The sequence below is a fragment of the Grampus griseus genome (assembly GCF_964374135.1).
Source record: "Grampus griseus genome assembly, chromosome: 1".
Taxonomy (NCBI): Eukaryota; Metazoa; Chordata; class Mammalia; order Artiodactyla; family Delphinidae; genus Grampus; species Grampus griseus.
In genome coordinates this window covers 122,838,094-122,856,989 of record NC_139017.1, presented here as the reverse complement: position 1 = coordinate 122,856,989, position 18,896 = coordinate 122,838,094, and the positions used below count along the sequence as shown (strand labels likewise).

The 18,896-nt window shown below is 36.3% G+C and overlaps 1 protein-coding gene across 1 annotated transcript in view; it reads right to left on the bottom strand.

Annotated features, from left to right (window-relative positions):
- Positions 1-18,048, bottom strand: part of ANKRD13C (ankyrin repeat domain 13C) — an 80,961-nt gene extending 62,913 nt beyond the window's left edge. The window contains exon 1 of the mRNA XM_082656996.1: positions 17,317-18,048. Within this exon, the coding sequence (XP_082513122.1) occupies positions 17,317-17,761 (445 nt within the window). The 5' untranslated portion in view covers positions 17,762-18,048. The remainder of the gene's footprint in view (positions 1-17,316) is intronic.
- Positions 18,049-18,896: the final 848 nt, after the last annotated feature.

Here is an 18,896-nt window from a genome sequence, read left to right as displayed (position 1 = left end):
TTTGGTTGTCAAAACTGGGGAGTGGGGGGTGCTAATGGCATCTAGAAGGTAGAGGCCAGGGATGCTACTAAATACCTATAGTGCACAGGATAGGTTTCCACCACACAGAATCATCCAGCACAAAATGTCAAGTGTAGAGGTTGAAGAACTCTGACATAGAAGAAAGCCCAACTACAAGAGGGAAGAATTAAATTCTACATAACACCAGATCTAACAAATTGTACAATACCCGCCCCGCCGCCAACAAAAGTCCTGATGATACTGCAGAAAATCTGGATACAATCATGTCACTATTGTCTCCTACCCTATCATCTTCAGTTATATGAATCAATAAATACTTTGGGGCTTAAGCTAGTTCGCAATGAGTTTCTATCACTTGTAAATCCAAGAATCATTACTAACACAATATGGGAATATAAAGCTTTATTTGACACAATCGTACTTTTGGAGATTTCTGTTTTTTAAGTCCTGTGGCTTTGCTTTTCTACTTTTTTTAATTTGGACTTTTAAAATTCATCTTCCACAATAACAGATTATAGATAGATTTTAAATTCTATTTATAGCAAACTAACACTTTTTAGAACCACCTTTTATTTTTAAATAAATTTATTTATTTATTTTTGGCTGCACTGGGTCTTCGTTGATGCGTGCGGACTTTCTATATTTTCAGTGAGCAGGGGCTACTCTTCGTTGTGGTGCACGGGCTTCTCATTGTGGTGATTTCTCTTTGTTTTGGAGCACGGGCTCTAGGCGTGCGGACTTCAGTAGTTGTGGCACGTGGGCTCAGCAGTTGTGGCTCACGGGCTCTAGAGCGCAGGCTCAGTAGATGTGGCGCACGGGCTTAGTTGCTCCGCGGCATGTGGGATCTTCCCAGACCAGGGCCCGAACCCGTGTCCCCTGCATTGGCAGGCGGATTCTTAACCACTGTGCCACCAGGGAAGTCCTAGAACACATTTTTAAACTCATGCTTATCTAACACTCAAAGTAAAAAAGTAAACTATACTTTTGATTCCCATTACAACAAATGAAGAGGTCTGGACTTTTTCTTTTTTACTGAGGTATAGTTGGTGTATAACACAATGATTCACAATTTTAAAGGTTATATTCCATTTATAGTTATTAAAAAATATTGGCTATATTCCTTGTATTATTATCCTTGTAGCCTATTTATTTTATACATGGTAGTCTGTACCTCTTAATCCACTACCCTCTTCTTGTCTCCCTTTCCCTCTCTCCATATCTGTATCTGCAACTCTTCTGTATATCTGTGACTGTTTCTTTTTTGTTATATTCACTAGTCTATTTTACTTTTTATAGTCCACATATAAGTAATACCATATAGTATTTGTCTTTCTCTGTCTGACTTATTTCACTTAGCACAATACCCTCCAAGTTCATCAATGTTGTTACAAATGGCAAAATTCCATCTTTTTATGGCTGAGTAATACTCCATTGTATGTAAACCACATCTTCTTTATCCATTCATCTGCTGATGGACACTTAGGTCGCTTCCATATCTTGGCAATTGTAAAGAATGTTGCTATGAACATTGGGGTGCACGTATCTTTTTGAATTAGTGTTTTCAGCTTTTTACAGATAAATACCCAAGAGAGGAATTGCTGGGTCATATGGTAGTTGTATTTTTAGTTTTTTGAGAAAACTCCATACTGTTTTCCATGGTGGCTGCACCAATTTGCATTCCTACCAACTGGGTACTAGGGTTCCCTTTTCTCCATATCCTCGTCAACATTTGTTATTTGTGTTTTTTTTTAATTAATTTTTATTGGAGTATAATTGTTTTATTATTTGTGTTCCTTTTGATGACAGCCATTCTGACTCTGTGTGAGGTGATATCTCATTGTGATTTTAATTTGCATTTCTCTGATGATTAAACAATGTTGAACATCTTTTCATGTGCCTGTTAATAATCTGTATGTCTTCTTTGGAAAACTGTCTATTCAGATCTTCTGTCTCATTTTTCAACTGGGTTTTTTTTTTTGACGTTGAGTTATATGAGTTGTTTATATATTTTGGATATTAACCCCTTGTTGATCAGATCATTTGCAAATATTTTCTCCCATTCTATAGGTTGCCGTTTCATTTTTGTCGGTGGTTTCCTTTGCTATGCAAATGCTTTCAGGTTTAATTGGGTCCTGTTTGTTTATTTTTGCTTTTTTTTCCTTTGCTTTAGGAGACAGATCCAAAAAAATTTTGCTACTATTTATGTCAAAGAGTGTTTGCCTATGTTTTCTTCTGAGAAGCTTTATGATTTCTGGTCTTACATTTATGTCTTTAATCCATTTTGAGTTTATTTTTGTATATGGTATTAGAGAATGTTCTAATTTCATTCTTTGACATGTAGCTGTCCAGTTTTCCCAGCAGCAATTATTAAAGAGACTCTCTTTTCTCCATTGTATATTCTTGCCTCCTATGACAAAGTCATAGATTAATTGACCATATGTTCGTGGGTTTATTTCTGGGCCCTCTATTCTCTTCCATTGATCTACGTGTCTGTTTTTGTGCCAGTACCATACTGTTTTGGTTACTGTAGCTTTGTAGTACAGTCTGAAGTCAGGGAGCATGATCCCTCCAGCTCTGTTCTTCTTTCTCAAGATTGCCTTTGCTAATCAGGGTCTTTTGTGTTTCCATACAAATTTTAGAATTATTCATTCTAGCCCTGTGAAAAATGCCCTTAGTATTTTGATAGGGATTGCACTGAGTCTGTAGACTGCTTTGGGTGGTATAGCCATTTCAGCAATATTAATTCTTCCAATCCATGAACATGGTATATCTTTCCATCTGTGTCGTCTTCCATTTCTTTCATCAGTGTCTTATAGCTTTCCTAGTACAGGTCTTTAACCTCTTTAAGTATGTTTATTCCTAGGTATTTTATTCTTTTTGATGCAATTATAAAGAGTTCAGTACTTTTATGTCTCCTCTAGCTCCATTTTTGTTTCACTAATTTAATCAGTGGTTATAAACCATTTCCTTACCCATTATAGATTACATGTCTTTCAAAATTTGAAGCAAAAGTGTTTTTTTGGGGTTTTATTTGGGAGGGGGTTGGAAATTTGCTCTCAGGATTATAATCATATTTGCTTTAATTATTAGACTGATCTATGGTATATTTAACTGGTTTAAAATTCATTATCAGTCCTTTTTGGACACATGTCTCCTTTCTTGGGTTAGTCATTTAACCCTTCCAATCTGAGATACTTCTTTGAATAATATTTTTCAGGAATGATATCATGATGGTTGGTCTATTTTCTAGAATGTTACTATTGCTTTCACAAATGAATATTTGGCTAGAAAGAATTCTACACTTGGCAGATGGTGTATCAAGTATGTTCTAACATTGGCGAGGTCTGAGGCCAAATTGATATACATTTTAGTTCAATATTATAGTAATCTGTGCTTTTTACTTGTATATATGTAGGATTCATTCAATTTTAAAATAGCACCAAGAGGGAATTCCCTGGCAGTCCAGTGGTTAGGACTCTGCACTTTCACTGCCGAGGGCCCGGGTCTAATCCCTGGTCGGGGGAACTAAGATCCCACAAGCCACGCTGCTTGGGCAATTAAAAAAAAAAAAAAAATAGTGTGAAGATATGCAGATCTCTTTTCATTAATTTTCCCTGGAACAAATTATGAGCTCTAACTTTGGAATCAGAACAAAGTTTAGATAAAAAAATGTTTTCTTCTTTATTTATAGCTTTGGGTGTTGCCTCTGATCCACTTCTTCTGTTTTATTCTCTGGAAATTCATATTATTCATAGAATACAATCTACACATGTAAAGTCCATATTTATAACTTGTCCTTCATTCTTTTAATCTGTCTCCTTTTCCTCTACAGTCTTTGTTTTCAAATTATTTTTGTACATCACTCATTCAATTTTCTTTACTGTCAAAACTTTACTTTCTATACTCAATTTAGATCATTTTAATGCAGTGATTATATTTTTTAAAATTTCCATAGTATCTTCATAATTTGGACTGTTTTCTTCACATCACTATTTAACAGTTTTAAAGAAACAAACTGTTTTATGTGTTACTGAAAAACAAGGCAATTATTTTCTAAACTTTTCTTCTATTTCTTATAGTATTCCTAACAGTATCTTCAGGATACTTATAATGATGCTTCTTTTATAATAACTGTTTTCCAAAGACTCTCAAATGGATTTTCTTTTTCTGCTCATCCATCCTGAAATGATTTATTCAGATCTAATATGGGAAAGGACAAGCATATTGCCCTCATTATACTCTCAACATTCAAGAGAATAAATAGCAGAAACTCCTCTACACTCTGAAGCTAAAAGAACAAGCTGATATTTAAGCACTTTCCTATGAGACTCTAATACTCTAAATAAACTCTTAAAACTAAATAATAAAAAGACAACCCGGGCTTCCCTGGTGGCGCAGTGGTTGAGAGTCCGCCTGCCGATGCAGGGGACACGGGTTCGTGCCCCGGTCCGGGAGGATCCCACGTGCCGCGGAGTGGCTGGGCCCGTGAGCCATGGCCGCTAAGCCTGTGCGTCCGGAGCCTGTGCTCCCCAACGGAAGAAGCCGCAGCGGTGAGAGGCCCACGTACCGCAAAAAAAAAAGACAACCCAATTTAAAAATGGGAATATATGAATAGCCATTTCTCCAAAGAAGATATACAAATGGCCAAAAATCACATGAAAAGATGCTCAAAATCATTAGCCATTAAGAAAATACAAATCAAAACCATAAGGAGACACAACTTTATGCTCACTAGGATGGCTATAACAAGTGTTGGAAAGGAGGAAAAACTGAAATCCTCAAACACTGCTGTTGGGCCAGTAAAATAGTGCAACCACTTTGCAAAACAGTTTGGTAGTTCCTCAAAATGGTAAACACAGACTTATCACATGACCCAGCAAAAGATATATACCCAAGAAAATGAAAACATGCCCACACAAAAACTTATATACAAGTGTTCATAGCAGCATTACTCATAATAGCCAAAAAGTAGAAACAACTCAGATGTCCATTAATTGATGAATGTGCAAACAAAATGAGGTACATCCATACAATGTAATCTTAATCGGCAATAAAAAGGAATGAAATAGTGATACATGCTACAACACGAATGAACCTTAAAAACCAGTGTGCTAAGTGAAAGACCACATATTGTGTGATTTCCATTTACGTGAAGTGCCTAGAATAATAAAATCTAAAGAGACAGAAAGTAGATTAGAGATTGTCTAGGGCTGGAGGAAATGGAGTGGGGGCCAGTGAAAGGTAAAAAAAAATACATGATTTCTTTTTAAGTTGATAAAAATGTTCTCAAAGTGATTGTGGTAATGGTTGCACAACTCTAAATATACCAAAAACCATTTCATTGTACACTTTAAATGGTCCAACTGCATGCTATAGGAATTATATCAGAATAAAGCTGTTTAAAGATAAATAAGAGATAGGTGGCCGATAAGTAAAAACTTATTCACTCTCCTAATAATTTTAAAAGAAAAAGTCTTCCTTAAAAAGGCCTTTTCACTGGATTCATTGTTCCTTAACAACCATCACCAAGGTTAGTCTAGCTCTCAACTAAAATAAGCTCTCTTGCCCACTTGCTTCTTTACTGTGAATTTCTCTATTCAAAATAAGGTACCAGAAAAAGTTTTATTTTTTTTCTACTGTTATAAGTCTTAATTATAACAATAAATGAAGGCAAGAAGAAAGGGTAAGCTTGCTGTCGAGCACATACTTGCTCCTGCCATCTGTTTTCCATATTAGAAACTTCTTCATCCTCTAATTCAGGGACATGATGTAAAGTATTACTGGAACACAGCCACATGCTGATTGTTTATGAATTGTCTATGGCTACTTTCATGCAACAAATGGTATGGCCTGCAAGCCTATAATATTCACTATCTTGCCCTTTAATGAAATGTTTGTAGACCAATGCTCTAATCACTAAGGGTTTCATGTCACATTACAGGTGACAGGAAAGAACACCTGTCATTCATCAATATAATTTCTATATTTAATCATACTACATTACTATTATTAAAAATTTCTCTCATTATCTAGTTTACTTGATTCTAGAGTTATCATTGTATTTTAATACAAAGTTAGAAGGAGTTCATAGGTTCTGTTATTTCTCCAACATTTTACCCAGAAGGAAAATCCATTCATTTCCATTCAATAAATATTTACTGAGGATCACTATGTGCTAGGCATAGTGCTAGACACTAGAGATTCAACCATTAATAAGCTAGAAATAATTCTTGCCCTCGTGGAGTTTATATTCATAAAGAAAGAGAAATATAAAATAAAACAAAATAGATTATAAGTGTTGAGAAAAATAAAAGGCTAAGGCTGAAAATAATAAGGACAGACATACTTTTTGATATTTAAGTCAGGAAAATCTCTCTAAAATGAGATCTAAACACTAAGTAAGAACTATGAAATCAAAGAATAAGAAGAAATGCTTTCCAGACAGAGGCCAGAAATAACCTGGCATGTTCAAGGAACTGAAAGAAAATAAGTATGGCCAGACATAGAAAAAAAGGAGGGATTGGTAAAAGATTATATCAGAGAAGTAAGAAAGGGCTAGATCATGCAGGGTTCTATAACATACGGTAAAAAATATGAACTTACTTTTAAGTGGAGAAGGCATTAAAGGACCTTGAGTAGGGACATGACATGATACAAATTACATTTTAAGATCACTATTCTTAACATACAGAGAATGGAATGGAAGGGGACATAGGGAGACTAGTTATGAGTCTGGTGCAGTATTCCAGGGAAAAAATAAAAATTGGTTGGTCTCAAAGTGGTAGCAGTGGAGACAGAAAGTAGACTGATTCAAAATAACTTGTTAATTAGACATGTATGGGTAAAAAGAGGGGGTAAGACAAAGAATGATCCCAGTGATTGACACTTGAGAACTGGATAACTAAATGATGTGATTTACTAGATGGCCAGGTGGGAAGTGGAAAATGATAACTCCATTTTGGACAAATAAATTTTGAAATATCTCTGAGATTCCCAAGTGGAGATAATTATAAAATCTGGAAATCCAAGGAGAAGTCGAGGCTGGAGATATAAATTTAAAAATAAGAAAAGAGAAAGACATTTAAAATCAAACATATAAATTTCTGAATATCCATTTTTGTCCTAATAGTAGGAAAGGTTGTAATAGTTCTTTATTCACTTCCCTATCTTTCAGAAGAAAAAAAAAAGTACCATGTTCTAAATGGTAGCAGAAAAAGAAAACAAGGAACTGATAACACTAGCTGCTGTCAAAGAGGATAACTGGGTGGATAAAGACAGGTGGGAGAGAAATTTTATTTTTACATCATATCCTTTTATATCTTTTTATACTTTTGTAGCATGTGAACATAGTAACTATTCAAAAACTTACACTCTAGAGCATACAGGTGAAGAAATCAAGGCATTTATGCACCTAGATAAGTACTCTTTGTTTTCTTAAACCCTCCAAGAACATATAGATGAAAAGGTAAAAGCCTCAGCACCTACTTAAGTTACAAATGAAACTTCCCATTACAAGTCCAAATTAATCACGATTTCAAAAGATTTATGAATTAGAAATGACTTTGAGCTCAACGATCCAGTCCCTCTCACTTTAAGGTAAGAACATAATCAGAAATACATATTACTTACAATCAAGGATGCCAAATGTCATGCTATGATTTCAATATTTTAAATGCAAAATAATCTTTATCAACATCATTATCTACCCAATACCACATTTACTTTACTGACTAAATGTATCATGAAACTAAGTGCTCAAGTATCCTAGTTTGACCCATCACCTACTATCCCCTCAGTTTTCTAAGTCCTCAACCTACTGCTTAAACTAATTTGTTACACAAAGGACACTAAAAACTTAAAATAACTTTCTCCGTTAACTTTTCAAAATATACTTTTAAATCTGAAATTGGATGCCTTGGTTTTAACTTGGTAAACAAAACTGAACTCTGTTTCGTTAAATGAGTAAAAAACATTCCAGTAATATTAAGACCACTATAGTCAAAGTATGCAAATTATCAACCAAATGGCTGGCATTTACAGGGCATATATTATATACTATGTGCCCGGCACTATGCTGTATACTTTAGATATCTTATTTAATTTGCTCCCTAACCCTGTGAGACAAAGATTATTCCTATTTCACATGTCATAAGAAAAATACATCTAAAAATGGTTAAGTAATTTCCTAAAATTACATATCCAGAAATTGTGGGAGTCATGACTCTAAAATCAGTATTCTTTTTACTATACCAACAGATTTCAAACTTTCTGGTTTCAAGACCCCATTAGACTCTTAAGAATTATTGAAGATCCCAAAAATCTCTTATATGAATAAATCTATTGCTATTTACATTAGAAATTAAAATTGTTAAAACCGTTACATGTTAATATAATTTTTTTATGAAAAAAATTGCAATTTTCCAAAACAAAACAAAAAGAATGACAAGAGTGGTACTATTTTAAATTCTTTAATTAAAAATAAAAACAAATTTAATGTCTGGCCTAATAGAAGACAGCTGGGTTTTTATAACTGGTTCTGCATTCAGTCAGGTGTAAATGCTGTTGTGAAGTATATGAAGAAAATCCAGATTCAGACGATATGCACTTGAAAAAAAAGAGGAGTATTTTAACAGCCTTTCCAAATAATTGGCGGTATCCTTTGATACTACACCAAAACTTAGTAAGTGGTTATTTCTTTAAGGTTTGTTGCCATGTGAGATCTCAAACCGTATCAATAAATTTTTTGTACTGTGGTACACTGAAATTCATTGGTTTCTCTTACACTTTGAATGGATCTTTTACTGATGCATGGTTTTGTAACATCAGGCGTTGATCAGTCTAAAAAATACTGATTTACTGAGTTATGCAGATCTTCCAAATGTCAACACATTTCAGTATACAAAAATTTTTAAATCACATTTAGTAATATCACCAATCTGACCAGAACAGTCTTTAAATACTAGGAAGCTGTCAAGCTTACAGTGACAGAGACAAGTTTTCCAAATTGTAAATTTCATTTCAAAGCTTGAATTTTTTAATTGGCAACAAATATTGTCAACTGTTTTCCTTGAGGTCACAGGTTCACTTCATCCAATTTCCAGAAAATGTATGCCAAATATCCAAATTGTGATAACCATAGTTTGTGTGTAAGCTGTTCTTTCAAATAAAAATGGTGTTCCATGACAAAAGCAGCTAGTTTGGCTTACAACTCAATTGCACAAATGTTCTCCCTTTTTTTTTCTTCAGTATGCAGCAGAAAAGTATTATGCATAATTCACATTATGTCACAAAGAATAAAAAAGTATGTACTCAAGATTAAGACTTTAAAAATTAACAATTTCTACACCTTCGTCAAAGACATTGTGAAACTGGCTTTTTTTTTTTTTTTCCTACTTCAAGTACACGGCAGTGAATAATACAATGACTACTAGCAGTTTGGTGCCTTGATTCATGCTAATGTTCCAACAATTTTACCCACCACTGCTTTTGTACCATCAGTGAAAATGTCAGCGCTGTGAAAAAGGCAAACAATGACTTTGGGTTATTACAAAAATAGTTTTGACTTCATGTGCCCCCTAACGAGGGAGCAAAGCAGGAAATTACAGGTCCTAGAACCAACACAGCTCCAGCTTCCACAGACATCTTCAAGTCTCATCCAAGCAAGCAATAAAAAGGGAGAATTTTTGTGCTTTCTCTCATAAATGGTACTATAGTACTAAAACTCACACACACACACACATTACTTTCAATCTATCATTGACTCCTAACCAGCTCTACCTTCTCATTATTTCCAGTTACCCCCACTTATAATAATAGCATGTTAAATTGACCCATGCCCCCCACCAAAGTTTCTTTTCTGCCTCATATAGTAGCCAGAAAGAGCCTTTTAAAATCAGATCATGTTACCTGGCTTTTCAAAACCCTCAAATAGCTTCCTATGTTATTCAAAGTAAAAGTCAAAATCCTTAACAATGACCTACAAAAGTTCTACACGTTTATACCCCGGTCTCAAAATCTCCCATATCCTACCACTCTCTGCCTGTTCCAGCCACACTATTCTTTAAACATGGTACCTTTGTGTTTGCAATTCTCTGCCTAAAACTCTTTTCTGCCATATTCTCTTTACTATATTTTTATTAGTTTGTTTATTATTTATCTTCCCCCATTAGAATGTAAGCTCCCTGACAGCAGGGACGACTTTGTTCATTTTGTTCACTGCTGTAACCCCAGCACCTAAAACACTGTTTATCACATATCAGGAGTTCAGTATATATCTGTTAAGTGAAGGAATGAATGAACAAAAAAAGGGGGAAAAAAACTATGAAGAACCACTAGAATAGTGTTAAAATCTATTTTTACTCTCCAAAAAGCATTTTACCTCAGGACAATGCAGGTGTCCACACAATTCTCTATGAAAGCCAACCAATATCCAAGAGGATATGCAACACAGCACAGGTGGCTTTATAGAAATCAGCGCAATGCTGATTAAGAGAGGATAAATTAACACACCTGACAGATATCTACAGCCAAGAATCCAAATGTTCTGAATCAAGTTGCACCAGTAGTAGACGAAAGATGACTGACAGGAGAGTCAAATAAACCTTTTAGCAAACTGATAGGCAGTATAAATTCAAGAAGCAGATAAAACCTCAACTGAATGAAGTCCTAACTAAACCTCAGAAACTAGAATGTCCTCTACTGAAAGGCACGTCACAGCAAAAGTAGAGCAAGATATTGATATTAATGGATATTACTATGATATGAGCCTTCATCATTAAAATATTTTCAAGTGTGGTCTCCCATTTAAGACTATAATGCCCCAAGAGATAGATATTATTATATCGACTTATTTCAGCAGTTAAATAAATAGTATAATTACATAAAAACCAGTTTGTAGAGAAGCATGGTCTCCAACTCAGATCTGATTCCATATATAGAAAAAGCCTTCTAGTTTTACAGATGATCTTTGGGATACCAACAAGACTAACAGGCTTAAGAACAGATGAAATGCAACCACACAGTTAAACCTCACATATCCTGATAACTAACACCATTCATAATCTTTAAACAGTTAGAAAAGAGACCTTTTCCCTTTTTCCTACCCTCATTTGACATGCTTCTGTCTTGCTCTAAAACTGATCTTCTACCGCTCCCCAGTGAAATAAATGGTATATGAACAGGAATATACTGTTTGTCTTTCCAGCCCCTATCCAATTTTTGAGAATCTACACTCCTTTTCTAGAACACAAAGCATCCTGACAATTACCTTGTACTCTTCATTTAAATTTCTATGACTTATGAATGCCATTAACTTGGGACAGACATATTCAGTTCTCCAATAAGTCCTCCAGAATTCTCCTGCCTCATTGCCGATGCCCAGGACACAATATCATCAGTAATTGCTCATTTCTGCTTCCTTTTTTACCAAAGTTTGAAGGTCAGACTTCCTACTTCTACTGTGGTTCAGTGAAGGCAGCTCTTCAGAGGTAGCTCTGCAGATGTGTTCATATCACAATTTCAAGTAGCAGTTCATGTTCTATAGTGCTAATGATGATGGCATCAGGAAACTCATTTAACACCAGGACAGTCCTATTCTGTTGGAGATGCACATGCAGGAAAAGGTGAAAGGAAGAAGGTTCTATTCATACAGTCATGGATATCAACTGAATCAACCCCACAGGATCAGTGGAGTGACAGATTTCACAGACAAATCACCCTCATACCCGTGACAGTACATAAAACTTTAATGGATTATCTTGGGCCTCCAGAAACCACTTTTTTTCCTAAGGGAAAATGAAGTATGCCTTCCAAAAACAAAATTCAGAAAAGACTACAAAACACGAGGAGGACAGATACAAAACTACTAGTGTTCTTTTAAAGATGTGCCTCTTGACTAAAATTGTTCACCTGAGACTTCAAGATTTTTTTTTCCATGCAAAGTTTACCTTTATAGTCGCCTTTTCTCAAACAGACATATTGTGCTTTATTCTCTTGTATCACCCATCATGAAGGTTAGGGACAAAAACGAAGCAGAGAAAATGATATCAAAAGAAAGATCAATTCATATAGAAAAAGCCAAAATAAACATATTGTATGGGCACCAAAAAGATTTCCTATCGCCTCCATTCTCAAATGTACATTTTTAAATTTTCTGAACGTAAGATGTTTTAAAATCTCTGTCTGAAGAAATCTGTCAGCCACCAGACACAAGTTAACCATTTCTGTATCACTTCATTGAGTTACCTGCATTGGGGAATATTCTCAAACTGACTTTTATTTTAAATTTGAAATCTCTAATCACTATGTAAAATAGCTTCAAGAAGATTACACTACAATTCAGTAAAAATGAAAATTAACTGTGTATAGAGAAGATGGCTTGTCACATGCCAGACGATGTAATTAAAGGCCGTAGAAACTGCCAAACCTCTCAGAATAGATCAGAAATTTTTCACATCTAGGAAACGCTGGTTTGAGCAATTCATATATCAAGGACTTTTGTCACTCTGGCCCCTAAAAGCTTCTGACTAATGTCCAAGATAAGGTGCTTAACTTCCAAAGATATTTGACTCAATTAAGGGAAAAAACAAAATTACAAGTTTAACAAATAGGATGCAGTCAAAATCAAGAAAGTCTTCTATAAACTTCATAAGCATTCTCAGTTCTAAAGGGGAAGAAGTAAAAATCATTAGCATCAACTATAAAAAAAATAGCATGTTATCATGATGCTTTGTTTAACTACCAATGGCAAAAAAGGATTCAGAAAAATCTTCACACTCAATGTGAAAAAAAGCCTAGACTTAAACTTTAATCCTATACTAAAAAAAAAAGGGGGGGTATAACTAAAGATATACTAATGATATAAGGTTTAAGTAATTTTTGTACACTTAATGTATCTTTTTCCCCACCCGAGAAGAGCTGTTATTAAATATACCATGTGTCAAAATCACTGGCATATTTGAACACAGTATATATATGATATTATGGCTGTTACTGTATTTAACTTATATTTCAAGAGATATGTTTGGATCCAAATACAATATTCCTTAATATAATTGATGGCTTAGAAAAAGCAATTCAAACTCAACTAACATTTTTCCATAAAAGAAAAAGCTCTATCCTTGCTCCTACTCAATTTGACAATAATTTGTAAATACACATACATACACACACACCAAAAAAAAGTTTTTCAATTCAGAGATCACTGCAAACTGAAAGAGCTAATGAACAGGGAGCTAAATAGTGACCAAATTAGGATTCAATAAGCTTTCCAGGTAGGTAGAATAAAGGATCAAGATTAACAAGGTAAAAACTAATAAATGTAAAGCCCTGTTTTGAGGTTAAAAAAAAAAAAAAATAAGGACAAGAAAGGACAGAACAGAAAGACAGCCACTTACTTGAGAATAAACAGTATTAAAAAATCTACATACTCTTGTACTATATTATTTAATGTATGTTCTTTAGTAATATACATTACTAAATGTGTATTCCTTAGAGCAATAAATATAGTCTCTGTCTTTGCTGATGAGGCTACTATAGCTTCAACACTAAGGCTAGTTCTGGGCACCATCCTCAAAGGAAAGAACTAACAAACCAGAGTTTCACTAAAAGAAGATGACTAAGATTTTCATTTACTTTTTTAATACACCTCTATAGCATTTACTGTGTTTCAGGGACCATTCTTAAAATTTTATAAACCATGTCATATGAAGAATGGATACGGAAGTTAGGAATGTTTAACCTAAAGATAAGGAGAACATGATAGCTCTTGCTTGTCAAATACCTAAAGGGCTATCATGTGGACAAAGTAGCCTATTTATCCGTGCCATTACATAAAAAGAAAAATAACAACAGTGAGAGATTTGGGCTCTACAGAAAATCTCTGTGAGCTGTTCAGTGGCATTCTCTCTCTACAAGTACTAAATGAGAAATATATATTAAAAAACTTTGCCATAAATTGCCACATACACATTATTAAAATTGACTTCTTTGCAAAATAGTGCATCCCGATCAACAGAAATATTTACAAACAGGCTGATCATGTGCTTTGGAGTTCCTACTGTCAGTTCAGTTCCCAGCTTTGGAGCTTATTTACTAAGTATGCAACTTTGGCAAAGTTTCCTTGCCTCTCCAGGCTTCACTTTCCTCACCTTTAAAACAAGGATAAAGCTACCCTTTATAGCAGGGTTATTGTGAGAATTAAATGTAATAATGTATGTAAACACTTAGCATAGCGCTGATGTATTTAATAAACTATTATCTTTGATGATGATGATCATCATCATTACATTATGGAAGGAACATCTAGTGAATACAAAACTATGTCATATGATGTGATATAATTGTATGGCTCTGCTATGCACCTGTATGAGTGTATGATTCTGCTATGTACTCATCATGCTATAACAATCCAAACATAACAAAGAGCTTGTTTTTGTTGGGTGACTCAAAACACATTTATCTTTTGCAATTTGAAAGGAAAAATAATCTAAAAAGACTAAAGTATCCAGGTTAGTAAAATTTCATGAATAAAAGTAATGTAATATAGCAGGGAAATTATGCAGCTACAGGGGAAAAGGAGATTAAAGAAGTAGCACATTAAATAGAAGCCACTCTTCCTTAGGAGTCTTCACTGCAGGAGATGAGAATGTAAATTGCAGGCAAAACAATTACATTTTCCACAGGTATGTGAACCATTGGTTACATTCATCAAAAATATCAACAATGTAACAGAATGTAATCTGGTGCAGCCTTTAAGAACAGTATGGAGGTTCCTTAAAAAACTAAAGATAGAGTTACCATATGATCCATCAATCCTACTCCTGGGCATATATCTAGAAAAGATGAAAACTCTAATTCGAAAAGATACATGCACACCAATGTACATAGCAGCACAATTTACAATAGCCAAGACATGGAAGTAATCTAAATGTCCACGGATAGATGAATGGATAAAGAAGATGTGGTATATATAGACAATGGAATACTACTCAGCCATAAAAAAGAATGAAATAATTGCCATTTGCAGCAATATAGATTGACCTAGATTATCAGACTAAGTAAATCGGAGAAAGACAAATATCTTATATCACTTATATGTGAAATCTAAAAAAATGATACAAATGAACTTATTTTCAAAACAGAAATAGACTCACAGACATAAAAAACAAATTTATGATTACCAAAGGGGAAAGGGAGGGGGGTGATAAATTGGGAATTTGGGATTAACAGATACACACTACTATATATAAAACAGATAAACAAGGACCTACTGTATAGTACAGGGAACTATACTCAATATCTTGCAATAACCTATAATGGAAAAGAATCTGAAAAAATCTAAAATACATATATATATAAAACTGAATCGCTTTGCTGTACACCTGAAACACTGTAAGTCAACTATACGTCAATAAAAAAAAATAAAATCAACAATGTAAGGGCAGCTAAGTACAATGCAAGAATTTAGTATATCAAGACGACTTAGAAAGAGAATTTCAGTGGGCTAAGGAAGAGTTCAAGGATATTCAGGATTCTAATTACTTTGAACAGAATTTGTACTTTAACAAATCAACTCGTAAATGCTAGATGACATATGCAAGCCCAATAATCCTGCAATTCAGTACCTTCTGTGATCAGTCAAGAAAATCAGTTCTAACATACTATACTATCATACTTTGTCAGTCATAGTCACCTCTTTCTTCTTTCAAAGGGAATCAACTCTCAAAAACAAAGTTTTATCTGTTTTCAGGTACATTTCAATGTAATGGAACTCTACAATTTAAAGGCAATGGCCATAAGATAAACTATATATATATATATATATATATATATATATATATATAGCTACTATGAAGACCAAATCTGAAAAATGTCCTAATAACTAAACAACCCGAAGCTACAACAGATCTCCCACTAAAAACTGTTTCCCAAAGGGTTAGAAAATAATTACCATGAACGAACAATATTATGTCATTGCAACAACAGTAAAGTAATTAAGTAAATTAAATGTAGGAATGAAAAACTGGGTGCAGCTTTTAGGAACACTCTGGAGGATTTGATTTTTGATAAATGAGAGGTAGTAATTCTTACAATATTGTAAATTCAGAATACAAATGCAGTTGTTAGAGAATTATACAACCAACAGAAATCTTACTTTTTTTTCTTAATGTCAATTTTTGCCCTAATTGTACATAAGAAGCCTAGAGTCCAACAGAATTAAGGGAGGTTATTCCACAGGCAAGTATTTCATTAATGTGTGGCACTATTTTGAGCAGAGTTGAGTGTGTTCTAACTGAATGTATACAATACTCACGTTCAGTTAAAAGCCGAGCTATTAAAAATATTTGCCAACTACCCAGTTTAAAACGGCCTATCAAATGTTGAAAATATCAGTGTTGACAATAGTTTTCATTAATTTACTGTGGCTTAAATGTCAGCTCAGTCACATTATGTTTTTAGAAGAAACAGAAAAAAATTCAGCTAATAAATTAAAGCAAAAAGTAGAAATACAGTCCTTGAATAACAAATGACACTATATGTTGTCATGTAGGATATGATGAGGTTACTATGAAAAATCATAGTACTATTTTTAGTCACAGATCATCAAGATAAAACATTACTATTAGCAATTATCTATCTAAAACAAGCAAAAAACTCTAAGCTCTACTTCAACAAAATCTTAGCCACTCAGAAGTCACTTTACATGCTCCAGGTATCAAATGCCAACAAATTTGTACTGTGGCTTTCAGAAATCAAAGCATTTGCAAAGTGTAAACACTTTGTACCAAACTAAGCTTCCTAAAAGTAGAAGAAAAAAGAAAGAAAAGAAACAGACAACCTGATGGCACGTAGAAATCACAACCAGTTGCAGTCAGGTTGGGATTTGTACCTGGGCAATGAAGGGAGTTGGGTAATTTATATGTTCAAAATTCAAGATCCCAAGGGGGCAGGGGGGTTGAAGAAGAAAAGATACAGTTCAGTAAACAATGGATGATAACCAGGTTGGATGAGAGGCAATCTAAAATTTCTTATGGTCAAGAATCAACACACTGAAGCCCTGTCTCAAACATAAACCAAACAGCTTCTAAGTTTGAAGCAGCCAGGGAAGAAACATTCCTTCGCACCCACAAGAACCAATCCCGAAACCACTGGCATGCTATTACAAGATTTACGGGCATTTGGCTTGGAATGGTGGGCAAAAGAGAGGAAAGAAGGGTCTGTTAGGATTTCAGAGGCCTGGGGAGGCACAACCTAGGCTTTGGGAAGGAGAGGTGGACAGGGGCGAGCACTCCTCACCGTGATTATCTTTCTGCCCGATATTGTGCGTGCGGATGAGAGAGGACAGTCTCCTCACATCCCCCTTGAAGACGCACTCGTGCACCGGGTAGTGTGCGGGGCAACTGCCTCCACCTGCGACGACAGCAACGGGGTTGGTGCCCGCTAAAAGAGCCGGGGACTGGGAGGTGGTAGTCACGGAGGAATTGTGCAGCGGCAGGGCCGGGGCGCCGGGGGGATTGGAGGAGGCCGGAGCTGTCTTCAGTTGTAGCCGGTGGTGATGGTTACTGAAGATCTTATGACAGGCTCTACCGCCCTTGCTGCTGCTGCCTGTGCCAATCCTGCCTCCGGTAAAGGTGCCGCCGAGGGCAGCCGCCGCTTCCTCATCCCCGGGCTCCAGCAGGTCCCCCTCTTCTTTGCTGGGCTTGTGGTCCCTCCGCAATGAGCGGATCTTCTCCCCGGTCATCGCCGCCAGGGGCAGAGAGGGGATCCAGGAGGTTCACCCCTGGCGACGAAGCTTGCGCTGCGGCCGCACAAGGCGATTAGAGCGGTGGCCAGGATACTCCAGCGCAGCATGAACTCCCAGAGCGCCCCTGAGCCCGGGACAAACGCATCTCCCGGAGGAAGAAGAGCCGGCTCTCGCCTAGGCACGAAGGGACGCGCGCTCGCTGGGGGGAGCTAGAGTTCAGGTGCCCACGACACCAGAATCCCCGTCTCCACCGCCGCAGCCGCCGCCACTGCTTCACACCGAAAAACAGGGGACGGCCATCTTCCCCTGGCTTCTCTCGCGATAACTCCCCTGGGAGGGAGGAGGGAGGAAACACCGCGATAAGTGAGCTGCCTGCTCCCTCCCTCGCAGGTTCTGTTCCCAGGGTTGCAGAATGCCGGCGCTTCCCAGGCAGTGAGTTCCCGCCCCAAGCTGCAGTCTCTGAACTAAAAGACCGGGATCCAGCGTCCGGATGGCCGCGCTTCTTGTGGGCCGTCTGAAACCTTAGCCTGCGTTTGAGATATTCGATGCACGTTATAAACAATGACAAACCCTGCGACCTCTGGGCCTCCCTCAGGAGTGCTGACTGACGCCAAGGCACACAGGATATGATGTCACTGAAATGCACAGGACGCTCATTCAATAAACTTTCGCTAAGCATCTACTTCGTGCCGTACACTCTGCTAGTAGATTTATAAAACACCACTCCTGGCTCCAAGGTGCTCGTTAGAGGAGGAAAGATAGTCAAGCAATTGAGTACAAAATGTAACTGCGAATGAAGTGGATGAGGAGTGCTGGGTTGCACGAAAAAAAAAGGGGGGGGGGAAGGCAAATTTTAGTGTTGGAGTGTCAGAAAAGCCACCACCGAAGTTTAGGGACTGATCCTGGATAACAGGCTATTCAGCAGACTGGGAGAGGAGAGGTCACTCAAATATTTGTCGGATGAATGAATTTCGGGCAGGCGTCAGAGTTAAAGCATGGGGAGTGGACCCTGAAGGATGGCAAACAATAATTGTGTAACCGGAATATCGCTGGACTAGTTCATGGCCAGCCTCGACCTAGCGTCAAATTCTGAAGAACATAAATCTGACCTTGACAAAATAACTAAAGCTGT